The following is a 17,184-nucleotide window of genomic DNA, read 5'->3' as shown; positions in this document are numbered from 1 at the left end:
GAATAAATCACATACATATCGCTCACTCCTTTCAAGAACGTCATAAATCAAATAACTTGATTTTTCAGGAGCACGTTTTTAAAGTTTAAAAATATAACACAATGTATAAAAAATAAATATAAAGTCACTTCTTGAACTTTTTACTGTGCAATAGATGTTTTTAGGTAAAACCTGAAGGTTTTTTCTCCATTTGAAAAATATTTAGTATATTTAAAAAAATAATTAAACAATACCTTTTCTTCAAATGGAAAAACAACATTTTCTGCCTTATAGCGGGTAAATATTAAGTTTAAAATATGCCTCTTTTGGTGGGATATAGTACATTTTTTGGGCATTTTGAAAACACGCACAACTGGCAATTTTTGATTTATGACGTTCTTGAAAGCAGTGAGCGATATATCATTCATTCATAAATGAAAGAGTCCGATAAGAGATTAGACCAATGTACATGGATAATACAAATTAAAAACGTCAATGGATAAAATTTATATTCTAGTATAAACTCAGTAGTCAAAAATGATAAAAATAAGTAACATTTTAACATCTCAGTGAGTGGGCGAACAAGCGAACCAAACTGTGTATAAAAAGTGATCACTTAAGCCAGCCAAATGCCAGGTCGAAACCCCTGGGATACTCAGACTATCATCTTCATTCATTTTAACAATAGGTTCATTCAATTGATTTCAAGTTGAATGATGAAGTTACACCTATAGAGCGATTGTGCACTACACAGAATTTTACCGTTCGGCAGTCTGGTTTTTAAAAATAAAAGCGACTAAAACAGTTAAACGTGATCGAATTTACGCGCACCGCGATCTAGCACCGATCCGAAGAAAGAAAGACAAAAGCACAAGCCAACCAAGCATCCGTTTTATCGTGCTAACTGAATTGCCGGACGGTAAAATTTCATGTAGTGCACAAACGCCCATAATACATACCCAAGAAACTGTGCAAAGAATTTCACAGATGTCACTACAAGGCTTAAGAATTTTTTTTAATAAAATTGATAATACTTTAATTATAAGCACGGATAAAACGTCTTATGCATATTTTTTAGACTTGTTTTGCTCGGACGATAAGGTTGTTCCTTATTCTCTGAGAGGTTAAGAATGATTCATATAAAATATAACACTCTCCTTATCATTCATCGTTCACTTTGTGTAATACCATTTTAAAACACTACTTTATTATTAACATGAAGAAGTGTTTTAAAAGGTCCGCCTCCGTAGTGTAATGCTCAGCACGCTCAGTTACAGTTCTGGAGGTCCTGGGTTCAATTCCCAGGGTATAAGTGATTTTTTCACTCTAATATTTATTCAATATTACCCTGGACTGGTCCCTGAAGCGGAGGGCTGATCACCTTTCCTTCATGTGTTAACAATCAAGATAACACTGCGTTTATATGATGCAGTGCCCTATGCACCATTGGGGTGCGGATAAGCGTTTGAAGAATGAAGAAGTGATTTAAAGTGGTATTACACAAACTGAACAATGAATTATAAGGAGAGTGTGTTATATTACCATACCACAAAGTTAACAATGCTTTTGATACACAAGAAATAAAATATAATTATGATTAATTGTTTTCGCTGATTATCCACAGATTTACGTCGAATTTTGTCAATATGTACATTATTATAATTATGGATTTAACTACAGCTCATATACAGTTAAGTAGTACAGTTTGATCTGTTCAAGTAACTGGCGGTTTAGGCGTCATACAATTTCCGTCCGGATATCGTTTTTGGAACGCCTGTATCAATTCCGGATCAACGAGACGCACTCCGTCCACTTGATTGCCCAGAGTGATCCTGAAAAAATAAACAAAAATCAACACACGGGCCTAATTTACAAAATCAATTTTTAAAATTAAAAAAACCTATCCCAGTTCTCGTCAGAACTTCGGGACGCGGATCTGACTTGGGAGGATGCAAGGGAGCTGGCAGCCGACAGAAAAGCCTGGAGACAGTTTGTGGACTCCATATGCTCCACCTAGGGAGCGGATATGGTTAATATATATATCCCAGTTATGTTAAACGCCTTCTGTAATCGATCGAAAAAAATAAGTGCTTGAAGCGAATACTGGGTATAAAGTGGTATGACTTCGTCAGGAATGACGTTGTGAGGAGAAGAACTCAACAGCCCCTCATACTGGAAGTCCTGAAGAGGAGAAGGTGGACATGGACATGTCCTTAGAATGCCACCTGAGTGCATCAACCCCTCATGTCTCTTCTTCCAACCCCGAGGATTCCGGCGCCCCGGAAGGCCGCTACGACCATTCACCGACTATACTCAGCGGAACTTCGAGACGTCTGACTGACCTGGGAGGAAGCCAAGGAGATGGCGCGTAACAGAGTGACTTGGAGACGTCTCGTGTAGGGAGCAAACATGGAAAGAAGAAGAAGCAATCGATCTGTCATTGCTTGTCTAACACTTTATAAGGTCTTTCATGATTAAAAAATGAATGTTATTCAATTAGTTTCATTAATTGATTCGGCAGTCAGTTTGTAGTAATACCTATCCATTTTTAATTTGAGTTTTACTTAGTAAATACCACTATTTCTTAAAATGTATTGTGACACGGGTTTCGATTCATTCTGCATAATTTTCAAATACCATTTGTGACGCTGAGTCTAAAGCGAAAGGTATTTTCCTAGAGAAATCCTAACTTTCCTGTTAGGATTTCTACATTATGGACGTTTTATTTGTGACCATTATCTATTGAATGGTCTATTGCAGGGGTTCCCAATGTGTGCGCCGAGGGGTGCCGTGAGTCGATCCTCTATCATTTTCCGAAACCACAAATATTCTCGGGTACGTTTTTAAAATGTATAAAAAATTTTTTTTTTGAGAGTTAGCATCTTTCTACCCAACTACTATTATTGTAGGTACCTATTTCTTTCGACTATAATATATGTACGTACATATATAGTCACATTACCTATTCCAAATAGCTTACAACAGTAGGGCGCCATGACAAAATACTAAACTTGTAAGTGCGTCGCGAGCTGAAAAAGATTGGGAGCCCCTGGTCTATTGTCTATGTTCCCACTGATTATAAACCTCTTTAAATGTTAAAAATTTAAAATATAGAGAGGTTTAGTTCTCGGTGTTGTGCGGTTCCCTCACCAGTTAGGTTGCACGTTGTGCGGCCTGCCGAAGAGCTCTATCTTCCTGGTGCCCGGGCTGAGGCGCTCGATGATCCCGTAGATCTCGTCGGGCTTGTGCGAGGTGGCCCGCACCTCCGCCACTATCACGTCGCAGTCCAGGCTGCGGTTCAGGTGCGTCGGTCGGCCCTTCATGCCCACCTGCAATGTTGCAAAGATATATATATATATATATATATATATATATATATATATATATATATATATATATATATATATATATATATATATATATATATATATATATATATATATTTATATATATATTTATATATATATATATATATATATATATATATATATATATATATATATATATATATATATATATATATATATATATATATATATATATATATATATATATATATATATATATATATATATATATATATATATATATATATATATATATATATATATATATATATATATATATATATATATATATATATATATATATATATATATATATATATATATATATATATATATATATATATATATATATATATATATATATATATATATATATATATATATATATATATATATATATATATATATATATATATATATATATATATATATATATATATATATATATATATATATATATATATATATATATATATATATATATATATATATATATATATATATATATATATATATATATATATATATATATATATATATATATATATATATATATATATATATATATATATATATATATATATATATATATATATATATATATATATATATATATATATAACCGACTGGTATCTGCAGATACAGTAGGCTGTTGATTTATCAAGACCAGTGTTCCGCAAACTTTTTCTATTCAAGGTACACCTGCCAAATTAAAAAATTTCAGAGGTGCATATTCACCATATTATGGTAACATATTTAACATATTATGTTTAATGCGAAATTTGAGCCTACTTAACTGAGCACAGGCAATCAAAATTTGTTCTTTTTACAAAACTGGACTTTTGTCCGCAGCACACCAATTAATCACCACGGTACACCAGCGTGCAGCGGCACACACTTTGCGGAACAGTGATCTAGACCAAGGGTGGCCAACCAGCGGCCAGCGGGCCGCAGCGTCTTTACTTGCGGCCCGCGGTCATGTATGACGAATATTTTTTTAAATATTGGGTCCTTCAGAATGTATTTTAAATCATATTTAAGTTATATATTACCCACTGACACTTTGTGATGGAATTGCATTTTTAATATATTATTAGATTAAAACCAATATTTTTAGCTTTTCCACTTTATTTTTATTTGACCAGCGACGAAACCCGGTCGCTGGTCAAATAAAAATAAAGTGTAAAAACAAAAATATTGGTTTTAATCTAATAATATATATTTAAGTTACATATTAAAGCCAATCAAGTTTCTTTAAATTACATTAAATGCATATATTCTGGTGAGAAGAAACTCAAATCACGCACTGAGTGGCCATTGTAAAATTGGTTTTATTTTAAATAAAATTGGTTTGATTTATGTGTTCTAATTAATAATTTTGATTGTTAAACTTGATAACAATGTTTATTACTATACAGACACATTTTTTGTTGGTTAAATGTGTGTTTTCTTCTCACATCTGGTTGTAGTAATGTTTCTTTTTCACAATTACCCTGATTGTACTTTCTGATTACCTCTGCATTCAAATTATAATTATACTATACACTTATATTTCAACAGATGTCATAAGGCCAAGGATTGAGTATTATTTTCCACACCATGAAAAAATCCCTCCAAGTTGAACTGAGGTTCGAAACTTGGAGCAAAGTAAAAACACATACGCTTATGTCAGCCGCGTATGAGGCATGTTTTGTGAAAACACATACGAGCCGCGTGGATCCGGTTAATTATGAGTTTCTTACTATTTATATTTTTATCAATTTCTATTGTTTCAATATGTTGTAGTTTATGACTTTTCAAATACCAAGCAATGCTCCTTCCCGTGGTTGAGCCAATGTCCCGTTCTCCCAGTCCGGATGATTCTCTGGAGCTGGTTGGTTTTCACCCATATTATTTCATCCACTCTCTCATAACCCCAGAGTTTCAAGCACTCTCTCCCCAATTCCATAGCTCTGCAATCATAAAAAGTAATTGGTCACAATCAACCGGTTAAAATATCTAAAATTGAAATGCTATTTAAGGTTCTCTCTCCTGAACAAATATTTGTGAACTAATTTTGAATGAATCTCTTCTAAATGAATGTCAAATCAGAAAAATGCACTATACTTCACACAACTGATGATAGTACCATAACCCAAAATCCAAATCTATTAAGGTTACAACTTATATAGGAAAGAAATCCTAGAGCAGTGCAGTCAGAATATTAATGTTCTAGAATAGGAAGAATGGTGAATGTTACATCAGCGTATGATCACTTAAGCCAGCCGAATGCAAGATCGTTAGCCCTGGAATGTTTAGACATTCATCTTCTTTAATAAAAAAGCGAAAGATTCTTCGTCTCAGTTGATACACCTGTAATATAAATTGATATATCGCTCACTCCTTTAAAAAACGACATATATCTAAAAACTTGATTTTTCAGGAGTTAGTGTTTTTTAAAGTGGTATTACACAAAGTGAACGATGAATGATGAGGATAGTGTTATATAACCATACCACAAAGTTAACTAAGCTTTGAATATACAAAATATGTATTATCTCTGCCAAGTTCTACTTGATCCTGCTATTTCGTTCTGTAATCTGGTAATACTGCAGCATTTACCCACCTGCCGGTGACCCAGAGGAAGATGAGCCCATGGTCCTGCAGCTGCGGCACTCCGAGCTGTCTCATCTCATCGTCGGACATGGTGCCGTACGGCAGCTCCATGTGAATATCCCACGGCGGGTCCGCCATTATCACGGCAAACTTCCCTGAAAAATTTTCATTAAATTTTTAGTCAAATTACATTAACACATTAAAGCCGCTTGTGCACTATATATACGGAATTTTACCGTCAGGCAGTCCGGTTTTAAAAAATAAAAGCGACTATGAGAGTTTAGCGTGATCGAATTTACGCGCAACGTGTTCACGCACCGATCCGAAGAAAGATGGACAAAAGCCAATCCAAGCCAATCATCCGTTTTATATGCTAACTGACGTGCCGGATGAGCACTTGTGCACTACACGGAATTTAAGAGTCCGGCAGTCCAGTTTTTTCAAATAAAAGCAACTACGACAGTTTAGTGTGATCGAGTTCACGCGCACCGATCAGAGAAAGACGGATAAGTTCACAAGCTAATCATCCGTTTTTTCATGCTAACCGGACTGCCGGACAGTAAAATCCCGTGTGGTGCACAAGGGCTCTTAGGATGGAAAATATATTTCTACCCTTTTCAAATTAAACAATAAATAATAACTTAGTAAATACCACTATTTCTTAAAATCCATTGTGACACGTGTTTCAATGCATTTAACATCATTTTCAAACACCGTATGCATCGAAACAAGTGTCACAATAGATTTGAAGAAATAGTGGTATGTACCAAGTAAAACATAAATTAAAAATGGATAGATTTTACCACAAAGTGACTGCCAAATTAATAAAATTAAATAATTCATTAAAAAAAACATTATTCAATAAAAATTCATACAAAAACATTAAATAATTCCTTCTTCTCTGCCTTTGAAATGAGGCTGGCGCAGAAGGTAAAAATACCCTTCCCATCCTTAAGCATCAATCCACCGAATGGGTGGAAACACTTGTCCTGTCCGAAGTGTGTAAATATAATATAATATTTTTGTACTTGTAATTATATTATTTCTGTCCGCCTCTTTGGTGTAATGGTTAGTGTGTTTAGCTACCGTGCTGGAGGTCCTGGGTTCGATTTCCAAGAGAATCAAAATAAATATGTATTAGTGATTTTTCAGTCTAATTTTTATTCGATATTTCTCCGGACTGGTATCTAAAGCGGAGGGCTGATCACCTTTCCTTTGTGTGTTTAACAATCAAGATAACACTGCGTTTATATGATGCAGTGCTCTATGCACCATTGGGTGTAGACAAGGGTTTGAAAAAGATGAAGGAATTATATTATGATGTAAAATAAAAAAAAATAAAAAAATAAGATTAGATTATTAGAGTGTTTGAGTAGAGTTACCTAGAACAGTCATGTCCAGGTATCGGAGGTCACACTGGACCCACTGTGGGGGGTGGAGGACCGTGGGGTCACCTGACGCAGCAGCTCCTGATATCCTGCTGATAGTGCTCGTACCTGACAATCTCGAACCTGCAAACATGAGCATCATTAAGTATACTTAATTTTTTTTCAAATGGGTAGACATTCGACTGCAAAACTGGCATCGCAGGTTCGATTCCCTTCCCTTCTTCTTCACTATGGCAAAGGCTTTGCGTGGGGATATATACCATCCGACTGGACTAGGGTTAGGGTAACGTACATACCCAAAGCTGGGGACAAATAGCTGATATGTTCTACTCTAATCTTTCAAACAAAGCTAAATTGTTCGAAATCTTATAAACCTAAAAAGGTAATTTTATTCCCTGTCCTTTCCTTTTCTTCTTTTCCCATCACTGTCATCTCCTTTTCTCTTTATCCCATCCTTGTCTCATGTCTCTTCTTATCTGATTTTTCTTATGCATAGGTGTGAAGAACTGTGATTGGTACTCATGATTTTATTTTTTTTCTGATTTGTTATATATTGTAAAGTCACAGCCTAAATCCTACAGGCCAATTAGACTTACCTCCTTCCTACTCAAGGCAACGGAGAAAGTGCTAAACCTATACATAAGGGAAAAATATCTCAAGATAAAACACGCAGTTAGACAACACGCCTATCAAACAGGTAAGTCTACGGAATCCGCTCTGCTCGAATTAACAGACAAAGGACAAAGAAATTGCCTCTATGGCTTTCTCCAGTCTGTCTGTTAATTCGAGATATTTTTACCTTATATATAGGTTTAGCACTTTCTCCATTGCCTTGAGTAGGAAGCAGTACGATGCAGTGACATATGCACCATTAGGTGCGGATAAGGGTTGGAAGAAGAAGAAGAATTTAGTCTTAATGTTATTTGGAATAAAAATATGTAGCAAAATTAAATAGTATGTTACAATGATTAAAGAAAACACTAAAAACATTAAAAATCATTGTAACATGTCTTACCACAAAGTTAATGCCGAAACAATAAATAAAATAAATAGTATGTTGAATGAACAAATTATGTCATCTTTATTAGTGGTGCAATGGGTTAAAAAAAAAGTGAAGATTTCCGTATAGATTTCTTAAAATCATTTTATCCATTAACATCAATCTTATCCGCACCCGATGGTGCATAGGGCACTGCATCATGTAAACGTAGTGTTTTCTTGATCGTCAACACGTGGAGGAAACGTGATCAGCCCTCCGCTTCAGGTACCACCAGTCCAGGGTAATATTGAATAAATATTATAGTGAAAAAATCACTTATATTTATTTGACCCCCCCTGGGAATCAAACCCGGGACCTTCAGTACGGTAGCCCAGCGTGCTGACCATTAATTAGACTACGGAGGCGGACAAGATTTAATTGAATTTTTTATTTTTAACATAAAACATTTTATTACCTGATCCGTTGGGAACCCCAGAGGTTGGGGCTAGGGACTGGGAACAGCCTTGGGAGACCCAGTTGGAGGTGGCAGAGGTGGGTGCTCCTCCTCCACTCTCGCTGTCTTTCGGCTGGACAGAGCCGTCCACCTCGTAATGGACATATCTGGAAAGTATAAGGAATATTTCTTAAACATAGTAATGTTTCCCATATCGCTCACTTCTTTCAAGAACGTCATAAATCAAAAATCGACAATTTTCAGTTGGGCATGTTTTCAGAATGCCCAGAAAATGTACTTTATCCCAGCAAAAGCGGCATATTTTTAACTTAACATTTACCCGCTACAGGGCAGAAAGTGTTGTTTTTGCATTTTGAAGAAAAGGTATTGTTTTATTATTTTTTTTAAATATACTACATATTTTTCAAATGGAGAAAAAACCTTCAGGTTTTACCTTAAAAGATCTGTTGCACAGTAAAAAGTTTAATAAGTGGCTTGATATTTATTTTTAATAAATTGCATTATATTTTTAAACTTTAAAACGTTTTCCTGAAAAATCTAATTTTTTGATTTATGACGTTATTGAAAGGAGTGAGCGATATAAGGAATATTTATTTTATTCCTTATATGGGAAAAGTAATGAATCTCACAGATGAACAAAAATATTTTTAATAACATTTTGAGTGTGTCTGAATACTTGTTCACAATTCTGGGTGTCACCACTCATGAGACATGTCCGCCTCCGTAGTGTAGTGGTCAGCACGTCAGCGATCGGAGCGATACGTGCAGCGCAGTGAAGGGATAACTGGAGAAGAGTCATTGCAAAATCATACTATACCCTTACCCTTTTACTCCCTTCCTCACACACACACGCTCCCACTATTTTTTATTTATTTTTTTATCTAGTGATGTTTTTGATCGTTATTATTATAATGTCCGCCTCCGTAGTGTAATGGTCAGCGCGCTCGGCTACCGTTCTGGAGGTCCCGGGTTCGATTCCCAGAGGGGGGTCTAATAAATATAAGTGATTTTATCACTCTAATATTTATTCAATATTACCCTGGACTGGTACCTGAAGCGGAGGGCTGATCACCTTTCCTTCGTGTGTTAACGATCAAGATAACACTGCGTTTATATGATGCAGTGCTCTATGCACCATTGGGGTGCGGATAAGGGTTCATTTTTTTTTATTATAACATAAATGTGGAATTGTGTAATTGGCTTTTTTTATGAATGTAACTATTTTTTATTATATACTTACTAAATCTAAAGCTGTACAACTCCTGAATAAATAAATAAATAAATAAAAAAAAAATAATAACAAAATAAAAAAAAAAATTGCTTCCACAAGGGTCACAACCCTCAGCAATGAGCAACAAGACGGAAAAGAGTTAATCGAAGTGTTTTGGCATCAAACCAACATACTTGCACGTGTCCATGTGGAAGCAGGTGTTCAGGAAGGAGCAGTCTCCGAGCGTCTCGTCAGTGTGCGACTGGATGATCTTCTTGAAGTGCAGCTTCTTGCAGGCGTGGCTGTTGGGCGCGCCCCCCTTCTGGTCCGGAGCCTCCTTGGCCGGCGGCTCGGCCGCCTTCTGCTGCGAGGCGTGGCTGCGGAGGCACTCCGCCCTCGTCCCGTGCGGGCAAAACTCCATAACCTGCGCTCCTGGCGATCAAATCCAAACGTGCGTTCATTATGCAAATAAGCTATTTACATGTTCATTTTATTTTTTGACATCTCGGTGAGTGGTTACATATGTACTAATATTACTAACATTTTTGTGAAAAAATTAAAAAAGTAAAAATGACCAACCACAAAGTAAATGCTTTAAATATTAATAATATTCAGAATGTAAATATTTTAAGTATGCATTGTGAGTTATAATAATAAATGTTTCACATCTAGCCCGAATTAATATTCATATTATTTTTTGACATCTCATCAAAGATGAAGAAGACTGGGCATTTACGGGCTGACGACCATCATAGGTTTAAGTGATCACGTTACACACGTGTAACATTCAGCAATTCTACTTATTATTGACAACCACACTACTCAAATTCTTGGAAGTTCTATACATATATATATGTGTAACGTGTAACACTTACCAATTCTACCCATTATTGACAACCAAAATTGGTTCATATATATATATGTATAGAACTTCCAAGAATTTGAGTAGTGTGGTTGTCAATAATGGGTAGAATTGGTGAATGTTACACGTGTGTAAAGTGATCATATAAACCAGCCTATGACGGTCGTCAGCCCATAAATGCCCAGACTTCCATATTCTTCTTCATCTTTGATGAGATGTCAAAAAATAATATGAAAATGTAACTTGTTAAAAATAACTAAAAAATATTTTATTATAACTTAATTATAATGTCTACCGGTTTCGAAGCTAACCACTTCTTTATCAAGACAGACTAATAGTATTAATCAGTCTTGATAAAGAAGCTCCGAAACCGGAATCTTCTTTGATGAGATTTCAAAAAATTATATGATAATAATTATTAAAACATTAGCTTACCGCCTTGTGACTTGAATTTCTCCGCCAACGATCTTTCCTTCGCCGTGGGCTTACTCAGAAGATCCAGAATCTCTTCCCCCATCTTCTTGTTTTCTTTTTCTCGGCTCGAGGGCATGGAGAGCAGCGACTGGAAGAGACAATTCGACACTGGTAAGAAAAACTTGACAGTCATCTTAAATTTACTTCAACACGTTGACGTGTGTATGTATGTCCATACCAATATATCCGGTTCACACTTCTTGACGGATTTCTTATCATCTTTGTCTGTCCTGGCAATCTTCTCGCTTGAGTCGTCCGTCTCATCATCGGCTGAAAGTTGTAAAAATATTGATGATGACAAGGTTCTTGTCGAAACCGGTAGGTTAAATTGTATTAATAAAAAAAATTAGTGAAAACAAAGTTAATTAATTTTATAAAGTTTATAAAATGTGCCACAAAGTATCTGCGGAAAACATTCGAGAAAAGTTGTAAAAATACACTATATAAAATATAACTTCAAGCCACAGGTTCCCAAATTTTTTAGTCTGGCGCCCCCGTAAAAGAGATTTTTACTTTTCTATTCTTCTTCTTTTTTGTGTGTATACAGCAAGACCTCTTTGATCCGAACCCCCGCTGACCCGGAACACCGCCGTAATCTGAATGCCCACACATCTCTTAAATACAGCCTAGAATGTGCTGACCAAGTGACCAGATATTCCTGTGCCAGCGAAGAGCTGTTACGTAAATTGAGAGACAAAGCTTTTTACTTGTCATCAAATAGATCTGGACCAACTATAATACTCGATTTATTTAGAAAAGTTGAAAAAATACTTAATATAATTACTTATAATTTTACAATAAATATGTTTTATTTGATAAAAAAAAATACCCTACAGATTCTCTGTACTGTGATCCGAACGCTCCACTAGTCTGAACAGAGGGTAAATTTTCGGCATTTGGATTATAGAGGTTCTGCTGTACTGCTCACTCCTTTCAAGAACGTCATAAATCAAAAAACTTGATTTTTCAGGAGAACGTTTTTAAATTTTAAAAATATAATGCAATGTATTTAAAATATATATCAAGCCATTTCTTGAACTTTTTACTGTGCAACAGATCTTTTTAGGTAAAACCTGAATGCTTTTTCTCCATTTGAAAAATATTTAGTATATTTAAAAAAATAACTAAACGATACCTTTTCTTCAAAATGCAAAAACAACACTTTCTGCCCTGTAGCGGGTAAATATTAAGTTAAAAATATGAATCTTTTGCTGGAATATAGAACCTTTTTTGAACATTCCGAGAACATGCACAACTGAAAATTGACAATTTTTGATTTATGACGTTCTTGAAAGGAGTGAGCGTTATGTCAAAACAGATTTAAAAAAAATATATATGTGTATTTATAAAATTGTGTGTATATATTCATAACAGATAAATATATTTCTAGAATGATAATATTTTAATTGGACGAATTTAAATATTAAGGTTTATGTATAGATAATAAGTTCAAATGGGATTCGCATATTATAAAACTCTGCGATCGTCTGCGGGCTCTGGGGAGTACTTTTTATAAGTTGTACTTTATCCTGCCTACAAATATGTATATCCTACAATTCAATATGTATTCATTCCCCTCTTATCTCGACTACTCGGTAAGCTAGGACATGTAACTGAATATACATGATAATAATAATAATAAAGATAAACCTCTCACAACGTGCACCTCCTATAACGAGTAATTCGCATGACAAGCGACTTTCTGACTAAGGGAAATGCTGAAAGCATGGGAAACGGATGCATCGAACATTGAGTTGCATCACTCAAATAAATGGTCCTAATAAGTAGGGAGTACTTTTTATAAGTTGTACTTAATCCTGCCTAAACAGACCTTAAAGATTATTTACTGTTCTTTAGTAGAATCCATGTTAAGATATGGAATTAAGTCTTGGGGACATTCGACGAAAACGAATTTAAAAATGGTTCAAAATCTGAAATCTTTCTTGATCAAAAAAATTGTGCCTAGTCATATATATATTCAAAGGGACAATCCAATCTTGATATATAAACATTTAAAATTACTGCCGGTGCGTGAAATATTGTGGATGAGTATCATCGTTGAACAACAAACAAGACAAAAATATCGAAATCCTTTAGTACACAACCATGATACACACGATTTACACACAACGAAGGTTTGATAGTCCCAAGAATTAACAGTAAATATGGGAGTCGAACACTGCAATATATTGTTCCGAACATTTTTAATTTGTTGCCGACGGAGGTTAGAGGTCAAAATAAAATATGGAACAAAGGCAAAATAAAGGAATGGGTAAATGATCAAGAGTTAATTTTATGAAAATTGTAAAATGTTTATATTCTTAATTTTTTTCTTTTTTTTGTGTCTATATTAGGTTAAAATCATTAAAAACAATAAAAATGTATTAAAAAAGAACTCCACCGACAAGACACACAAGGTGACTTGGTGGGTCTCTCCAAAAAAAAAAAAATTCTAAATATGTATAAATTGTGATTTAAATAAATGTACAAATAAAAAATAAAAAAAAGAAGAAAAAAAATCTATATTTAGAAGTGCTACTACCTTTCCGTTTTCTTGATGTGTCTTCAGACCCTTTGGCATTGGATTTATCATTGGACTCCATTCCTATGTCGTGAGTCAAGGCCGCCAGCTTGACATGATCGATGGACTGCACTTCCAGCTGTGGTGGACCACCAGAGTCTTTCGAGGATTCCTTAACGCTGCAAGCAAAAAACAGATTTTTTCACTCTAATATTTATTCAATATTACTGGTACCTGAAGTGGAGGGCTGATCACCTGATCTTCATGTGTTAACGATCAAGAAAATACTGCGTTTATATGATGCAGTGCCCTATGCACCATCGGGTGCAGATAAGGGTTTGAAGAAGGTCTTAAAACTCATCAGTCAAAGGGTCTAAAGAAAGATCGGAACTTACACAATGAGGTGCTGCACGGAGAACTTGTGCAGGAGACTGCTGATGGTGGAGGATATTCCTTCCTTCCCGAGCAGAGAGCACATCTCCCGGCAGGATATTGGGAGAGGAAGCACCCCGGAGAGCAGCCGGAGTAGTCCTCGTTCAGTCTCCACCGACTCCTCAAACTTGGACTGCGAATCGGCTAGAAAATGGAAATACAACAATTATTATTACAACATTTTGAGTGTGTCCAAATACTTTTGTTCACAAATCTGGATTATCTACAATAATAGGAGTCATTTTTCATATTATATTTTGACATCTCAACATAGATGAAGAAAAATATGGAAGTCTGCGCATTTACAGGGATTACGACCTGTCATAGGCTGGTTAAGTGATCGCTTAACCTGTGTTAAACATTCTACCCATGATTTCATTAATTGATTCGGCAGTTACTTTGTGGTAAAATCTATCCATTTTTAATTAATGTTTTACTTGTTTGAAAATGATGCGGAATGCATCGAAACACGTGTCACAGTAGATTTTAAGAAATAGTGGTATTTACTAAGTAAAACATTAATTAAAAAAATTCTACCCATGATTGATAACCACACTACTCAAATTTTTGGAAGTCATAGATTATTATTACTAGTATTTATTGAATGATATATAAATAATTTAAACGGCTGCCGATTTGTCCCAGGAGAGGGGAGTATGGCCCTATATTGTAGCAGTTACAAAATGTTTAATATCGAGTTATTGGGGCAGATAGATAAATAAATAAAAAATTTAAAAAAATATGTCTGATTTTTTAACATGTAAACGCTTAAATAAACATTTGATTATAAACTCTCCTTATCATCCATTGTTCACATTGTGTAATACCACTTTTGTTTTATTACCATACTACAAAGTTATCAATGCTTTTAATATCCAAAATATTAGATTAAACTTTTAAATGATTTTTTTCTTACTTACAATTCTCATTTTTAATGCTACAAGGGCTGGAAACTCCTTTCTCCTGTTTAATACCGCCGGGTGATCCCTCTGATTTTATGGGAACACCCACAGACGCTCCTAGAATATCCTGTCTCTCCTTTTTCCGCTTCTCAAGCTTTTCCCTGTAACTGTTTTGTTTACTCTTCAACGCCTGCCATTCCTCCCAAGCGTCGGACATGTCGGTGAAGTAAAACAAACGAAAAAATACGCAAAAACAAGCGGCAAAAGATTGAGGTTATGTCGAGCAAAGCGTCAACTATATTTCCGCACACGGCTTTCCGGTTTGATTTTTTGGCATTTTATAAATAAACTAACACAGGGAATATTGAACGACAAATCGAAATCGTCATTTTTACAAAATGTAATAAGTATTTGGCGTTGCCGGAGAAAAACGCCGTTGACCTGTCAAAAAAGTCAACAAGAGTTTTCCGGACGCATCTGTCGGTGAATTAGCAAACTAATCTATGTATTTATTAGAAAGAAATAAATTATTTAATCAATAGATGTCCTTCACCTTGTATATATTTTTTTTAACTTTCTTTTTTTTTGTTTTGCGGGGAGGGGGGGTGTGGATATTTTACGATAATATATTCTGTAAAATTTAATGATATCACCACAGTATTAGTTAATAATTATTATTTCTATCAATTAGGTACCTCCTTTCATTTGATTATTAAATCTGATAAAAGTAACGAGAAGAACCATACCACTAAAATTTAATTTCTTTAATAAATATATATTTTTAAATATTAAAAAAAAACAACTCGTTAGAAACATGCAATAATTTTTATATTTCTGTTGTTCTCGTGAAAATTAATTAGATTTTTTTACAGAGCATAAAAAAATATGTATATTTAAAATATATGCGAAAAGGACACTGATAAAATAATATCCATCAAATTTTAATGCGTTTGATATAGTACAATACTAATATCGATAAAAATATATTTTTCGTATACTTACTCATATCTTACTTAGAACTATTATTAAAATCTCAAAATTTTCCCAAAAAAATTAAAGCTAGCAAAGAAAATAGGTAGAAAATAATAGATTAATGATGGGACTTTGCAAAACTTATACAACGTCTTGTATTTCATCTGTATATAAGGCACTGATCTCATTAATAGTGGTAGGTACCCTCCATACCTATCTTTGAACCGGAACTAAATTTTGATTAATGAACACATTTGTTTCCTAATTAAATATATCTGATACGTAATTAACATCTAGATCTGACGAGGAACGAAGCTACAATTTTTATTCGCGCACGGTGCAGAAACAAATCGATTTGAACAAAAATTTTCACGCATTCTTCCCGCAGCCCGCGTTCGCGCCATTAATTCGGAGTTCATTTGTCACCTGTCAAATTTGAAAAATTCACCGCCATTTTTTAACACGTTCCGAATTCGGACGCGACAGTTACGGCAGCTTTATGGCTTCTAAATTATCGTTTTTTCTACCAGTTACATTTGGAAAGAGCCTTTATGGTAGGAGCCTACGCAGGTGTTACCAAAAATATCATAAAATGATATTTATTAATATTGTCCGCTGCCGTTTGTTAATTATAAATTGTGAATGTGTTTTCCATCATATTAAAGGTTGGGCAATGTGTTGTGATACGTTGAACTTCAAAATGAAATGTGAGGTATGTATATCTGTAATTAACATCCATACATAGTTTTACGAGTTTGTTATGAAGAAAGACTGTTTGCACAAGCGTAAATTGGAGAAGATAAGAATTATTATCGTTTGAAACTAAATATGTAGGTACCTGCCCTCAAAATGTAGATAGGTATTTTTTAATAATTAGGTACCTACTTTTTTTTAAACTTGTTAAATTCTATTTTTCGTGGGAGTTAATGATAAGGGTTTGGTATAAAATGGTTTAGCAGGAAGGAAAAGGAGAGGAGAGGAATTATGAGAAGAGTGGAGAGGAATATGATGTGACTCATGGATGAAAACCCGCCTGATGTTTACTGAA

The 17,184-nt window shown here is 34.5% G+C and overlaps 1 protein-coding gene across 1 annotated transcript; it reads right to left on the bottom strand.

Annotated features, from left to right (window-relative positions):
- Positions 1-1,003: 1,003 nt before the first annotated feature.
- Positions 1,004-15,630, bottom strand: LOC148300995 (N(6)-adenosine-methyltransferase MT-A70-like protein). The gene is made up of 12 exons (XM_088273958.1): positions 15,183-15,630; positions 14,226-14,406; positions 13,852-14,009; positions 11,488-11,579; positions 11,271-11,397; positions 10,168-10,405; positions 8,764-8,909; positions 7,304-7,432; positions 5,932-6,076; positions 5,131-5,278; positions 3,130-3,308; positions 1,004-1,811 (listed from the first exon to the last, which is right to left on the bottom strand). The coding sequence occupies exons 1-12, from the start codon at positions 15,379-15,381 to the stop codon at positions 1,694-1,696; spliced, it is 1,860 nt and encodes a 619-aa protein (XP_088130084.1). The 5' UTR covers positions 15,382-15,630; the 3' UTR covers positions 1,004-1,693.
- Between the last annotated feature and the right edge of the window lie 1,554 nt (positions 15,631-17,184).

This window comes from Brachycentrus maculatus, unplaced genomic scaffold (assembly GCF_059751285.1).
Source record: "Brachycentrus maculatus isolate JH-2025_06_01 unplaced genomic scaffold, ASM5975128v1 h1tg000623l, whole genome shotgun sequence".
Lineage (NCBI taxonomy): Eukaryota > Metazoa > Arthropoda > Insecta > Trichoptera > Brachycentridae > Brachycentrus > Brachycentrus maculatus.
Note: the sequence above shows the minus strand (reverse complement) of the source record. Positions and strands in the feature narration are given on the sequence as shown.